General features: G+C 43.7%; 2 protein-coding genes across 4 annotated transcripts in view; one reads left to right on the top strand and one right to left on the bottom strand.

Moving 5' to 3' along the window:
* Positions 1-3,213, bottom strand: part of CEP89 (centrosomal protein 89) — a 35,266-nt gene extending 32,053 nt beyond the window's left edge. For 2 of the 3 annotated variants that reach the window (XM_032230950.1, XM_032230951.1), the window contains exons 1-2: positions 3,068-3,213; positions 600-706 (exon numbers count right to left, since the gene is read on the bottom strand). In XM_032230950.1, coding sequence (XP_032086841.1) covers positions 600-706; positions 3,068-3,106 — 146 coding nt within the window. In that variant the 5' untranslated portion in view covers positions 3,107-3,213. The remainder of the gene's footprint in view (positions 1-599; positions 707-3,067) is intronic. The other variant, XM_032230952.1, reaches the window with a different exon arrangement.
* Positions 3,214-3,493: 280 nt separating this feature from the next.
* Positions 3,494-10,997, top strand: FAAP24 (FA core complex associated protein 24). Its single transcript, XM_032231459.1, has 5 exons — positions 3,494-3,614; positions 4,787-4,931; positions 6,452-6,591; positions 7,793-7,945; positions 10,638-10,997. The coding sequence occupies exons 2-5, from the start codon at positions 4,823-4,825 to the stop codon at positions 10,878-10,880; spliced, it is 645 nt and encodes a 214-aa protein (XP_032087350.1). The 5' UTR covers positions 3,494-3,614; positions 4,787-4,822; the 3' UTR covers positions 10,881-10,997.
* Positions 10,998-15,794: the final 4,797 nt, after the last annotated feature.

The following is a 15,794-nucleotide window of genomic DNA, read 5'->3' as shown; positions in this document are numbered from 1 at the left end:
TAGGTACAAACTAAATCTAATCCTTTCTAATCTTGATTGTAGGAAAAACAATTTCAGCAATGGAGTAGTAAATGGGTGGAACACCATCCCTGATCCTGTTAGTTCTTCTAACCTCCATACCCTTTACCTTAAACTGTCTACTGCAGACTTTACGCATTTCTTAAGAGGTCCCTAAGGGGGTGTGCATAAGCGCACCAGTGTGCCTACCATCCCTGTCCTACTGTCCCATTTATATGTACTCTTTTTAGATGTTTATGGCTATGCTTTGCTTATTTATATCCATTTATTTGTGCCATTTTTTCATGTGTTTTCATACTTGTTTCCTTGTACTTGTTGACAAACAATAAATAAATAAATAAATAAATAAATAAATAACCACATTTATACTATAAAGTAGACTGTGTTCAATGCTGCCGAAAACCTCTTTAAAATTATATAACATGCAAATATGTGGTACCATTTCTCTTTCCAATGTAATCATACATACGTCTGGTGCATACAAATGTACAGGCAAAATAAAGCCATTCTGCATATTCAAATATCCATTAATAATATTAATTCTATTACATGACTGAAAATCAAGAGATGAAAAAACCTACCTGGGCCTTTCTGGAGAAGGGTTTGGACTACGAGGGGGAGGGGTGCGGGGGACAGCAGGTTTAGGAGCTATGGTAGCTGCAGGGATCAGGCCATGAGCTATATGTTTCTAAACAATTTAAAATAAAGTTAGTTGGCAATGATTGAATTAACACAATGGAGAAACAGAAAAAGGTACATGCACAAGGAATAACAACATGAAAGGGAGGAACATGTACATGCAAATTAATGTCGGCGGCAAGCCTAAATGGTTTTGAAGGTGATGCGCAAAACAACCATATCCCCACAAAAATAATAGTTATTTCTGTGGCTACCTATTGTAACTTTTCTTATACTATTCTATGTATTTATTTTCGCACACATTTGATTCTTGAGTTACAATGTAATTTTTGAAATGTTCCTTCTTTGTAGAAAGCATCCTATTCTATATAAAACAGCTATTCTGTTTCAGAAAACAAAGTTGCTGGTGATGTTTATATAATTTCCCTAGATTCAACTGACAATGTTTCTATAAGAATCTCCATGAACGCTCATAGCTATCTACTCCTCCTTCTACCAAATTCAGTTAACATACCTAGTTAGTTTCATCATTTATTTATCAAGACATGCAAATCGAGAACTCTGACTTATCCTCTTGGACCAACCCCAGAACCAATATTTGATTTTTGTCCTCTAACTTTGGCTTGGTCAGAGAGAAGTAACCAAAAGATTCAGGTGGATTGGATATGGCACGTGGGGGGGGGGGGGGCAATGCAGGTTGGGAAGGGTGCCTAAGAACGCATGAGAGATTGTGTGTGGGTCAGAGAAAGCATGTGGAGTGGGGGGCAGCATGGGTTGGAGAGGGTACAGGGGATGGTGCGAGTTGAGGAGGACAAGCAGAGATTCACGAAAAGTACCAGGTGGGTCAAGAAGGGTTTTCAAAAATTGCTGTGTGGATCAGGGGGGAGTGCATACAGGTGTGCTGCATAGTTCAGGTAAAGCATGCAATGGAGGCAGCATAGATCAGGGAAGTGCATTATGGTATACAGAGGTCACAAGGCTTACAAAAGGCACCCAGGGTGGTGGTGTGTGTCGGGAAGGATGCATGGGCATTCCTCCTTCCATTTCCCTTCCCACCAGGAAGGTGACAAGTGCTGGGAGCAAGGGATTGCAAAAGTGGCTGGGAAGCTGTCATAGCACATTGATAACGGGAGTCATATGACCGTAGCAGTAGCCCAGTAAGTTCCCCAAATTTCATTCCCTAAGAAGTAAAAGGACCAGGCGCTACATAAAGTAGCCCATATAAAAGGGGCCTTTGTTCACAAATTCTTGCCCTATGATGCACCATTTTCTCCAGTTAAAGATTACTACGGACATTAGTTTTAAAGGCTGATAAATCAATTAGAAGATAGATACAGATGGAGGGCTACTAGTTAGTTAGAAATAGCTAGCTAGGTAAGATAGATATGATAGAGAGAAAGAAAGAGATAGATATAATAGATATTTATATATATATATATATATATATATATATATATATATATATATATATATATATATATATATATATATATATATTTATAGATAGATAGATAGATAGATAGATAGATATAGATATAGATATAGAGATAGATAGATAGATAGACAGACAGAGCGAGACAGAGAGAGAGAAATAGATAGGATTGAGAGAAAGAGAGAGATACGATAAAGAAACAGAGAGAAAGATAAATAGATAGGATAGATACAATAGAGCGAGAGAAAGAAAGATTGATAGATACAATAGAGGGAAAGAAAAAAGATAGACAGATAGGATATATATAGAGAGAAAGAAAGCGAGAGAGGGATCCGATAGAGAGAGAAAAATAGATAGGATAGAGAGAGAGATACGATAAAGAAAGAAGAGAGATGATAAATACGATAAAGTGAGAAAGATTGATTGATAGATACGATAGAGATACGATAGATCGATCGATCGATCGATACATGGGAGAGGGGGGATACGATAGAGCAAGAGAAAGATAGATAGATAGATAGATAGATAGATAGATAGATAGATAGATAGGATAGAGAGAGAGAGAGGGAGAAAGATGCTTCATGATGTGAAACCAGGCCAATCAAGAACGGAACTTTTCTCGACTGCCTCCCTTGAATCATAGCGGTTGGAAGGGCACCTTGGAGGTCTTCTAGTCCATCCCTCTGCCCAGGGCAGAAATCCTCCCACCATTCTGGACAAATAACTGTCCAGCATTCAACTACTAGCGACGGAGCCCCCGCAACTTCAAGAGGCAGGCTGTTTCATTGTTCCCCTGGGGAGCCTTGCTCAGTCCGTTTCCCTTTCGGATCCCTCCTTCCAGATCCAACCTGGGATGCTCGGGAGAAGCCAGGCACTTGGTTGCCATGGGAACCGGAGCCACGCTTGCCATCAGGGGCCTCCGGCTCATCCTCCTCGCTTCCCCCCGCCCCCACGACTTTTCCTCAGGGAAATACTCACAAACAGGCCTCTCCGGCCCCTCCTGAAATAAAACGGCATGAGGGCGAAAAGGCTGAGGAAAAACAAACAAACGAGAACGAAGCTGGGAAACACAACGGGCCACGCCGGCTAGAGGGAGCGGCTCTCCCCTCCCCTCCCGAAGAACAGGACGCTTCCCCTCGCAACCACTCCGCAATTAGCCGCAAGGCGATTGGCTGCGACGTTCCGCTTTATCCAATTGGGATCCGCCTTACTGAGGCTGCCTTCGCCTTAGCAACCAGCGTCCGTTAGGAACCGCCACGCCCCTTGCGAACTATATTTTTTTCCGGGAGAGGCGGAAAGGAAAAAAAAGAGAAGGGATTTGATTGGCTGGCGGCAGCAGTGCGTCATGGCTGCCGCGCGCTGTTTGGAAAAGGCGGAAGCAGAAACTACTCGCAATAGCTGGAAGAGCCTAAGCGATGAATGGGAGCTTCTCTCGGTTTGCTTGCGTGTATGGGCACGTTCGCACGTGTGTTTTAAGGCGCTGGAGGATCTTAGAGATTGCTGTGCAGGATCTTTAAATGATAAGGTAAGAACAATGCTTTGCATTGATTCACACATATACGTGTCAATTATTAATAGCACTAAACTGGTCTTTGTCCATAGAGATGGGCTATTGACTAACAGAAAAACAGAAAGGAATGCAGAATAACGGAGTTGGAAGGGACCTTGGAGGTCTTCTAATCCAACCATTTGAGAGGCTCCCACAAAGAGGAGGGGGTTCAATTTATTTTTCCAAAGCACCAGAGAGCAGGACAAGAACAATGGATGGAAACTAATCAAGGAGAGAAGCAACCTGGAATTAAGGAGAAACTTCTTAACGGTGAGGACAATTGACCAGTGGAACAGCTTGCCTGCAGAAATTGTGGGCGCTCCGTCACTGAAGTTTTTAAAGAAGAGACTGGACAGTCACTTGTCTGAAATGGTATAGGGTCTCCTGCTTGACCAGGAGGCTGGACTAGAGCAGTGTTTTTCAACCACTGTGCCGCGGCACACTAGTGTGCCGTGACATAGTGTAAGGTGTGCCGTGGGAAAAACACTTTATATATAGTCAATATAGGCACAGAGTTAACTTTTTTTAACATTTTCTAATGGTGGTGTGCCTCGTGATTTTTTTCATGAAAAAAGTGTGCCTTTGCACAAAAAAGGTTGAAAGACACTGGACTAGAAGACTTCCAGGCTCCCTTCCAGCTCTATTCTTATTCTAATTCTATTCTCCGCCCTGCTCAAATAGGAGACCCTATACCATTCTGGGCAATGGCTGCCTGGTCTCTTCTTGAAGACCTCCAGTGATGGAGCATCCACAACTTTTAGGAGGCAAGCCATTCCACTGATTAATTGTTCTCACTGTCAAGAAATTTCTTCTTAGTTCTAGGTTGCTTCTCTCCTTGTTGAGTTTCCAGCCTTAGTCAGTTTCAGCACCTCCCGATTCCAAGCTGACTCTAGCCAACTCACAATGTAAAGCAATATAAACACTGAAATCTACAGTAAACAGATGGTGGATCCAATCAGCATATAAAACAAATTTCATGCAACCAGCAGGGGCCCCAATCCTCCATTCCAGAGGCTGGGAAAAGAGCCCTCTGGAAAGTCATCAGCTGGAAGTCACCTGGATTTCATGGGTAATCCCTGATTAATGAGAAATGTATCTTTTTTTTTTTTTTTTGCATTTTCAGAATAATGTTTTTTTCTCTTGCGCAGGACAAATAACCTTACAAGTGCAAATGAAGTTTAATAATGGCAAATGATAGCACCCCAGTCCAAGCAGGAGCTGGGAATGTTCCTTTGGGCCATGTAATTGGCAATGAGAAATGGAAGGGTTCCCAAATTGCTCAGGAGATGCAAGGTAAATCATACTTTGGTAAAATTATAGAATTTTGCTTACCAACAAATCCTCCTACCATCTGAAAATTAAACTAACGTATTTATTTAAATATATTGGTCGCCCAACTCCAGTGAACACTTTTTTTATTTTGCAAAAGGAATCTGACAGATGCATTGCCTGTGTTTGAGTGTTCAATATAGTTGAGTGGGGAGAGGGGCTTGAACTAGGATAGTCCCGTGAATGGCTTTCAGCAAATCAAAGAATCAATTGCACTACAAAATATGAGTTTAATATCTTGGTTTGGTCTGGAGCAGAGGTGGGTTGCTATCGGTTCACACCAGTTCGGCTGAACCGGTAGTGGTATTTTGGACTTGGTTGCATATCCGGCAGCGACCCAGGCTGGCCACGCCCCTGAACCAGTTCCCTAGTCGCCACTGTCGTTGCCAGCATGTTTTTTAGTAATCTTTTCATGTTCTGCACATGCGCAGAACAATTTAGTCAACTGCGCATGCGCGCCGCAAACCAGCAGCAACGCTGGCAGCAGCCCACCCCTGGTCTGGAGTTCTTAATTATAGCTTTCCTAAACATCCCAAAGGAGGGTAGGTTGTCTAAACAGCCAGAAAAACTAAGTTGTCTCATTTTATTAAGCTAGGAGAATCTGAAGATATCGCTAGATCACAAGGAGTATTTTATTATTTTTATCAGATTTTTTAAAATTCTCATTAATTTGAATGCCAGCTCTATATACTATAAATGAAATATGGCAAGCCAGATGTTAAAGTCTGGTTTAAATGCATATTGTCACTTTGTAGGGCTAAACATACTTGGAAATTATCACTCTTGAAACCATTGGCTTTCTCTTCTGAATAATTTATTTAGAACTTGGAGATAAAGCAACAGCTTGATTTTCAGTGTGTGTTCAGGCCAGAGGTGGGTTCCTACCAGTTCACACCAGTTCGGTAGAACCGGTTCGTCAAATCTACCGAACCGGTTAGAAGAGGTTCCACCAGTGGACCCACAAAGCAGGCCACACCTACAGAAGAAGTTCCAAAAATTTTGAAACCCACCACTCTCTCTCTCTCTCACAGACAGACAGACAGACAGACAAACAGACAGACTCACACAGAGAGAGAAAGAGAAAGAAAGGAAAAATGAATAAATAAAAAAAGAAAAACATATGAAAAAGTGAGAGAGAGATGAAAGAAAAAAAGGAAAAAGGGACAGAGAGACAAAAGGAAGAAAAAAGAGAGAGAGAGAGAGAAAAAACACATGGCCGGCAAGCCACTCCCACCAGATCACATGGCCGGCAAGCCACTCCCACAAAGGAGGCCACACCCACAGAGTAGGTTAAAAAAAAATTTGAAACTCACCACTGGCTCAGGCATGGTTTGTTTAAACATGGAATTGGTTGGGTTTACACAATATGTTAAAATCAAACTTGGCAGGATATGTAAACACAGCCAGAGTTTCACTCAAATGAGAATTGTGTACCCACAGTAGTTTTGTTGTTACTGTAGTTTCCTTGCTTCTCACTTTTCAAGGTAAAGTTAAGCTTATACTGGAAGATGGTCTGGGACTTGTGGACTTTCATCTTTCGAACAGATGCTGCATCCTCTACCTATCTGAAGCAGATCTGGTGGCAGGAAATGCCTTCAAAAGAAGACTTGTTCGTTTTAGAAATGTAAGCACCCTATGAAAGTATCGTTTGGATCATCCTTTTCAGGAACATAATATCAGCAAAACATTAGATCAATTCTTCACAATTTAAGGAGAATCTAATCTTTAGTACCATGCACTGATATCAATAATTATACCAGCAACTCAAATCTACCATTTTAAGAACTATCTTTTTATCCTTAATCAAAGGATTCAATGTGTTTTCCTTCTGTTGCTGTTCCCTTTTGGAAATGATCTTAAAAATGCTTGAAGAACAAAAATATATTTTGCTTTAGTAACTGGCATGGCTCTGCATTTATCTTCGGCTCAGAGAAAGCTTTAACTGGTTCATCTATATCTAATTGACTGTTGCAGGAAAATATCAGGAATTAATGGCCATGTATGGTGTATTACGGTGTATTTAAAAAGTGGCTAAGACACCAAGCTTGTCAATCATAAAGTTGGGCAATTTGGCGGTTCGAATCCCTAGTGCCGTGTAACAGAGTGAGCTCCCGTTACTTGTCCCAGCTTCTGCCAACCTAGCAGTTCGAAAGTATATAAAAGTGCAAGTAGAAAAGTAGGAATCACCTTCGGTGGGAAGGTAACAGCGCTCCATGCGCCTTTAGCTTTTAGTCATGCCGTCCACTTGACCACAGAGACGTCTTTGAACAGCGCTGACTCTTCGGCTTTGAAACGGAGATGAGCACCGCCCCCTAGAGTTGGGAATGACTAGCACATATATGTGAGAGGAACCTTTATCGTTACCTATGGTATATTAAGGTTGTTTTATGCACAGATCTGAATGATGTCAGCCCAGCCATTCAATCATTCTCGTATTCATCTGTGAGGAAACAATAGTCTTTAACCAGTGATTTTAAGCAGCATGGCTAAGTGGAGTGTAGGGGAGAAAGAATGGAGAAAACACACCTTTTTTTTACTTTCCCAACCCTCCCAATGAACTTACACTAGGCCAGTGGGTCTCAACCTTCCTAATGCCACGACCCTTTAATACAGTTCCTCATGTTGTGGTGACCCCCAACCATAAAATTATTTTATGTTTTCCGTATTTTTTGTGAAAATATGTGTTTTCCGATGGTCTTAGGTGACCCCAGTGAAAGGGTTGTTCGATCCCCAAAAGGGTCCCGACCCACAGGCTGAGGACCACTGCTCTAGGCTGTTTGTCCCTCTCATTAATACCCGTTACTCGTTGTTCCTAATTCTCCCAGGCTTGCAATCTTCAAGGGATTGTATTAGTTGAAAAAACCCAAATAAGCAACCAGTATTTTCCAGATGTGCAGAAATTTGTCGTTCTGGAACTCGGAATGACATTACTTCCGGTGGCCAGCCAAAAAGAAGCAGCTCAACTTATTGCTCAATTGGTAAGTACCTTCAAGAGCTGTTTGCACTGCTATCAGGCTCTCAAGCAATGCTTTTCAAAGCAGACAGTTTTAAAGTAGGTGGACTTGAGATTAGAATCGGCGTACAAGAGCTTCTCATGTTTAAGTGGCTTTGCAGGAAACAGAATGCTGGTCTAGGCAGACCCTGGTTTTTGTTTTGTTTTTTTAATTGGATCTATATGCCGTCCTTCTCCCAAGGACTCAGGGCGGCGTACAACATTAAAAAAAAACACATATTACAAAAGTTAAAAAAATCAAATAGAATATCCAAAACAAACCCAATTAAGATTAACAATAACATTTAAAAAAGAAATTCAATTAAAATTAACAATAATCAATAATTTGTTTTGTTTTGTTCAAGCCAGGCTGGCTTGCTGGAAAAGCCAACTTTTTAGGGCGTGTCGGAAGGACCGGAGGTCAGGGATTATACGAAGCTCCGGGGGCAGCTCATTCCAGAGGGAAGGCGCTCCCACAGAGAAGCCTGGGGGCGCTCCTTGGGGGTCGCTAGCCGACACTGTCTGGCTGACGGCAACCTGAGGAGGCCAACTCTGTGGGATCGCACTGGACGGTGGGAGGCTACCGGTGGCAGTAGGTGGTCTCGCAGGTATCCTGGGCCTAAGCCATGGAGTGCTTTAAAGGTCATAATTAGTACCTTGAATCGCACCCAGAAGACAACCGGCAACTAGTGCAGGCCGTTTGAGATGGCAAAATAATTTGGAAAGTAGGGATGTTTGACTCCTATTAGTTTTGGAGGAAGTACCTCAAAATGCTCAGAACCTTGAATGCAATACCTGTGACTCATTAAACCAGCTACGTTTGTTTCCAGTAAAAAGAGGCAAATACTTTAATGACTGCTGGTGTCAACTCCTAAAGTTGCCATAGTGAGAGATTAGGGGGCGGAGTGCATTCCACACATACTTTCATCTAAAGTCAGATCTCAGATTACTGCAGCAGGCTTGGGAGGGATGCACCTCATTGGGGAATGTGATTTATGACACAGACTGAGGGGAGGGAAGGAACAGGGGTAAAGTTCAGCTATAATTCAAACAAAGCTTAGCTCTGACTGTGAAAAGGCTTTGCCTAATGGTGCTCCTGATAAATGACTAGTTTTGTATTGAAACTTGGCTCGATATTCATGAATCAATTAGGGCATTTTTAGGAAACCTGACAGCTGGTTTGTGATCCTGACCAATCCAAAGTGCCACTTTCCTTCTGTGTCCAAAGCACTTCTCACCCCATATAACAAAAAATATCGTACTGAATTACAGGTAGTCCTCGACCTACAACAATTCATTTAGTGGCCGGTCAAAGTAACAGCAGCACTGAAAAAAGTGACATGACCATTGTTCACATTTATGACCGTTGCAGCAAAAAAAAAAAACCATCGTCACATGATCAAAATTGAGACGCTTGGCAACTGGTTCATGTTTATGATGTTTGTTGTGTTCCAGGGTCCCACAATTCCCTTTTTGCAATGTTCTGACCAGCAAAGTCAATGAGGAAGTCAGATTCATTTAACAACCAGGTTGCCAACTTAACAACGGCAATGAAATTCACTTAACAATTGTGGCAAGAAAAGTTGTAAAATGGAGCAAAACATTTCAGCAAATGTCTCACTTAGCAACATACATTTTGGGATGAATTGTCATCAGTCGAGAAATACTCAGGGATGGGCTTCTGGGGGTTTGCAGGGGTTCAGGAGACTCTCTAGCTAAGATTCTGTGCAGTTCACAGAACCCCCCCAAATCCCACTCCTAGCTGGCCCCGTCCCACCAGCCCCTCTCAGGAGTCCTCACATGGCCCGTTTTGCATGCAGGTAAATGCAGGGCCCATGTGGAGGCTCGAGGAGGGCGAAAAACAGCCCTACCTGAAGTTTGGGAAGGGCGGAAATGGGTCGTTTCCAGCCTCTGGACCCTGGGGAGGCTGTTTTCGCCCTCCCAGAGGCTCGAGGGAAGCCCTCCAGGGAGGGCAAAAACTCCTCCCCCAACCGCCATGGTGCAGGAAGCCGACTAGGCTACACACACCATGGCCACGCCAGTGGTGGGTTTCAAAAATTGTTCGAACCTACTCTGTGGGTGTGGCCTCCTTTGTGGGAGTGGCTTGCTGCCCATGTGACCGGGTGGGAGTGGCTTGCCCCCCATGTGACCGGATATGAAGATGCCGATGACACTTGTCAGAACCACCTTAAATTACCTCACACACAGCACTGGCATGCATAAGAATATGATGTCAACTTGTTTTTTAAAAGGCATCTTTGGTTTGCGTTAAAACAACTTCAACACACGCAATGTTCTGATTGCACCACAAATGCAGTAGTCATCCTTACCTTTCACAGAGGCACTGAGTTTTATAAATATGAGCATGATAGTGTAGAATAGTCATTTCCAAGGACCAGTGGTGGGTTTCAAAAAACTTTGGAACCTCTTCTGTAGGTGTGGCCTGCTTTCCGGGTCCACTGGTGGAACCTCTTCTAACCGGTTCGGTAGATTTGATGAACCGGTTCTACCAAATAGGGGCGAACGGGTAGGAACCCACCTCTGGGCCACGCCCACCCAACAACCTGGCAGAGAACCCCTTGCTAAAGTTTTTGAAGCCCACCCCTGGAAATACTTGCCAATGTTTAGGACCGGAAACCACAAGAGAGCAGCCAGACTGAATTTGACTTTCGTTTCAGGTGCACGAACAAACTAAAGCCAGTAATCCTTTCCAAAGTAAGAAACGTCCCAAGTTATTGGAACCGTCTGTGCTCCACACAGTTCAGCAGATTCCAGGAGTTGGAAAGACAAAGGCACTTCTTCTTCTGGAAAACTTTGGAAATATCCATCAGCTTTGCAATGCCTCTCTCCAGGAGCTCGAAGGAGTAGTTGGTCGTAATCTAGCTCAACAAATCCACACATTCTTCACCCAGGCAAAATAATCTGGGTTTTTCAGCATCAGAGATAAAGGTGTTTTTTTTTTTGAAAGGCTGGAATTTTCCCACGGTCAGATTTCAGGTTGTATGAAACACAAGAAACAACCGTAACCTTCCTTTCCATCTGGAGGAGCAAATAAATCGGATAATTATTTTTAAGCTCCGAATTTGCTCCCTCTGGGCATGCTTTTGACTTTCAACCGCATACAGCTGGACACAGTTTCCCCTTTTATGAATAGCATTGGCCGCTTTTTCCTGGAGAATTAGCTGCAGGGCCAACATCCTCTTTGTCCTCCTTTAAAATAGTTCTTGTTCATTTATTATTAAATTTGTTATTTATTTATTATAGGGACGCAGTGGCTAAGACGCTGAGCTGGTCGATCAGAAAGGTTGGCAGTTTGGCGATTTGAATACCTAGTGCCATGTAATGGACTGAGCTCCCGTTTTTTGTCCCAGCTTCTGCCAACCTGGCAGTTCGAAAGCATATAAAAAATGAAAGTAGAAAAATAGGGACCACCTTTGGTGGGAAGGTAACAGCATTCCGTACGCCTTTGGCCTTTAGTCATGCTGGCCACATGACCATGGAGACATCTTCGGGCAGCGCTGGCTATTTGGCTTTGAAACACGGATGAGCACCGCCCCCTAGAGTCCGGAATGACTAGCACATATGCGCGAGGGGAACCTTTAACGTTAAGTACATTCTTTTTCTTTATGTCAATCTCAGCTGCTCCTTAAAGAAATTGACAAATAAGTCAAGATTTCGTCTCTGTTCGTTAAGTCTATTGGAAAAAATAGGGAGGCTCTGAGTTACTTTTTAAGCTGAAAAAAGAGCAGGTTGTCCCAATGTAAATAAATTTTACATTTGTTCTGTGAACGGTCCCTGTTGTCTTATTGGCTTTGGATCAGTGGTGGGATTCAGCCAGTTCGCACCTATTCGGGAGAACCGGTTGGTAACTTTCTAAGTAGTTCAGAGAACTGGTTGTTGGAAGAAATCCCTTTTTGTTTTTCCCCCACTTTACAGGGCTAATCCTGTAAGGAAGGCAGGAAGGAAACATTCTGGTGTTGTTTCTAGCCTAAACTTTATTGCCCTGCTTACAGAAACTGCCTCTCCGGTTAACCCTTATTACATTGTCACAGCTAAGATGAAGCACCCATTGACCTGAGTGACCTTGAGTTGGCCAAGCCCATCCAGTCACATGACCACTGTGCCCCACCTACCCAGATGGTCATTAGGGCAGAGAACCAGTTGTTAAATTATTTGAATCCCACCACTGCTTTGGATGCAGAAGAGAAGCCTAGTCCGTCAACCTGATTTTTGCCCACCTTTTGGGGGTGGGCTTGAAAATTTTTAGCAAGGGGTTCTCTGCCCAGTTGCTGGGTGGGCATGGCCATGGTGGGCGTGGCCTATCTGCTTCCTCTACCACAATGGGGGGGGGAGGATTTTTGCCCTCCCCACGCTCCAAAGACTGTCCTCGAGCCTCCAGGAGTGCAAAAATGGCCTCCCCAGGCTCTGAAGGCTGGAAACAGGCCCATTTCCAGCCTTCCCAAACTTCCGGTAGGCCCGTTTTTCACCCTCCCTGAGCCTCCATGTGCACCCTGCACTTACCTGCATCCAAAAGAGCCGAGGTGGTGCAGTGGTTAGGGTGCAGTACTGCAGGCCACTTCAGCTGACTGTTATCTGCAGTTCAGCGGTTCTAATCTCACCGGCTCAAGGTTGACTCAGCCTTCCATCCTTCCGAGGTGGGTGAAATGAGGACCCAGACTGTGGGGGCGATATGCTGACTCTGTAAACTGCTTAGAGAGGGCTGAAAGCCCTATGAAGCGGTATATAAGTCTAACTGCTATTGCTAAAACGTGCCGCCTGTGGACTCCTGGGAGGGGAGGGGCCAGCCAGGAATGGGATTTGGGGGTTCTCCAAACTGCACAGAATCTTAGCTAGAGGTTCCCCTGAAACCCCCAGTAGCCCACCCCTGATAGATACCTTTCATAACTTGTTCATGGAGAAGTTATGGATTCTGAGCATCAGAACTGCCCTGAATGGATTGTTTGCTGACTGTTGGGAACTGTTATTTAATGTGTTTGATGTTTGTATCCATTCAAATCGGGGTCCATCCCCTGTTCTGATTTGAATGAATAATGCAGAGATAATAGAGGAGTTTCTGAACAGATCATCGATTAAGAAACTTGTTCTCACTCGACCTTCATCAGATTGGACGAAGGAAGTCACTTTGGGCAAACAACATTAAAAAAACAACAACAATAACAACCAGGAATGAGCCTTTGTTTCTTTCCAGTGTTAGGTATAACTCTCGAAATCCTTATTTATAGGTCTCTAGGCTTTCCTCCAATCTTGATCTACGTTTGTCTGGATCTGGTCTATCAAAAACGTTGTGTGACAGGTGGGCCCGCTAGAAGACAGCTGTGGGAGGGGAACCTGAACATTGCTTGCGCACGAGGCACCTGGAAGGCCGCCAGACTGAAATTACGAAGGCGTATCAGAGTGAAAAGAAAGAATGAGTCATCCTTCTTGTCTACCCAGAGGGCTTCTGTATCACTTCCAGTAAAGTTACGCTTCTGTGGAGCTTAAAGGTTGCAACTTGGTCCTTTCAAGCAAAAACTCCCACATATTCTTTCAAAGAAAGAACACATACCTCACTTCAAATAGAACTGGCTCGAGTTACCCTTTTTGGCATTTGGCTGCACTGCAGTGTAGTTTTACAGACAGCCTTGGGCCACTGGGCTGTTTATGAGGGGATGCGATAAAGAGATAAAGAAGCATTCAAGCTTGGTTCTAGGCGCCTTCATCCCTGCAGTTTTCTTGGCCATGATACTGGATGGCTTCCCACTGCTGCCTTCTAGCATTTATGTTTTGACCTAGGCTTCCCTAAAAGCACAAGGCAGAGTCCTGGTCCCGACAAAACCCCTTTTATTAAATGAATGTGAATTCCTCTCTCATTCACATTCATCAAGGCCCGGCAAACAGGAATATTTATGACTACAGACCTTATCTATCTTGGAAAGCTGCCATGTAAATATTTTCCAAATGAGGTGCTGTGCAAGGAAAGACTGGGCACAGAGTCTCTGAGATTCATGGACAGATCTTCACACTCCTGAATCTTAACGACCAAATGAACGAATTGGTTCTTTGCAAAAGCCCACTCCCCTTTCACTCCTCTTTTATTTCCTGTTGGAGAGGTCAGTCACCTTCCACCTGTGACTTTACTCCCAAGTCTACCCTGATTTCTGGTTGTTCCTTTCTTCTGCCAGTTCTGCGCATGAGCACACTGGGAACAGGCTCCAGCTGTTCCTCTGCCTCACTGCTGTCTAGCTCCGTAGGCACCTGATCACTGCCAGACGGCCTCGGCCCCCTCTCTGCTTCCGATGCAGAGCCCTCATCCGAGCCTTCCACAGCCTTCAGGACTGGCCCATGCTCCCCTCCCCAACCTCCTTACTGTCCGACTCTGTTGCCAGGTCACAACAGTTTACTTCTTTCCAGATCAGGCTGGTAACTCCACAACACCTGTGCATATTATTTTTTAAAGTAACTGAGATTGAATTGGTACAGCCACCTAACTGGGAAGACAAGGCGGCTACAGCTGTTTTGGACAATATTATAGGCATCCTTTTTTGTGACTGGGTTGACATTGTTTTAAGCCAAGGATGGAGTCTTTTTTTTCATGACTGGATACCACAGTTAACAGCAGGCAGATTGAGAAGGCAAAACGAGTTAATGTGGTACTTTTGCTAAAGGGCAGAAAGTTTAAACCAGGGCCCGTTCAAAAGCAGATGCTGCAATATGGAAGGAGGAGATGTTGCAGATACAAGCAGGAAGACACGGTGTTAAAAAGTATAAGTATAATCTTTGTTGCCATTGTACTTAAGTACAACGGAATTGGCTAAAATGATTGAGATTCTTTCCCTCAATGCCCTCTGAGTCAACAAAAGGGCAAAACTTGTATGAAACTTGTCTTGTATGAAAGATAATGAAAAGTGCCCTCGGGTATCTTGTTCTTTCTCCAGGAAGTTCAGATGTGGTCATTTAATCTCGCATTTTTTTAAAAAAAAGGAGCAGTTAAGATTCTTAATCTCATTTTTCCCCTGCTACTTATCGGAAGGTAGCCCTGCAGGTTTACAAGGTTTCAGTCCAAGTTTCTTTTCTTTTTTCTTTTTAAGAAAAAGAACGTAAATCGACACTTGGTAATACTTGGGAGAAGCAAAGAAAGGAAGATAAGTTTTTTGGTCATTGAGATGTTTCTCCTGTGTGCATATATTATAGCATCCTCTACACCTAAGTGGTTTACAGAGTTAGCATATTTTCCCTAACAATCTGGGTCATTTTACCGACCTTGGAAGGATGGAAGGCTGAATCAACCTTGAGATAGAATTAGCCTGCAATACTACATTCTAACCACTGCGCCTCCACAATTCTTATAATACAATAACAACATCAGTTAGGCTTATATACTGCCTCGTGGCACTTTCAGCACTTTCTGGTGGTTTACATTGTCAAGGCATTATTTGCATATTGCCTCCAGCAATCTGGGTCCTCATAATGCCAACCTGGGAAGGAAGGTTGAATCAACCTCAAGCCCTGTCAGGATCAAACTCCAGGCAGTGGGCAGAGTTTGCCTGCAACACTGTACTTTAACCACTGCCCCACCAGGGCTGTAGTCAAAAGTATGAAGCTAGCATTTCAGAAAACGCAGCTTGTTACCTAGTTTGCAACAATGCCTTTAGCCCCCACTGGGATGGTAGAGAGGATTCTGGGAGACTGTCCATCCTGTCTACGAATGGATATTTTCTGATCTGCTATGCCCACTTGGGCGGGCATTTTGTGAGGGCACCAACCATATGATGTGCCCTGCATCAAAAGGTTTGCCTACTTCTGCTTCAGTGTCAAATCGATCTAACTTGGCTTAA

The sequence above is a fragment of the Thamnophis elegans genome, chromosome 14 (genome assembly GCF_009769535.1).
Source record: "Thamnophis elegans isolate rThaEle1 chromosome 14, rThaEle1.pri, whole genome shotgun sequence".
Lineage (NCBI taxonomy): Eukaryota > Metazoa > Chordata > Lepidosauria > Squamata > Colubridae > Thamnophis > Thamnophis elegans.
Note: the sequence above shows the minus strand (reverse complement) of the source record. Positions and strands in the feature narration are given on the sequence as shown.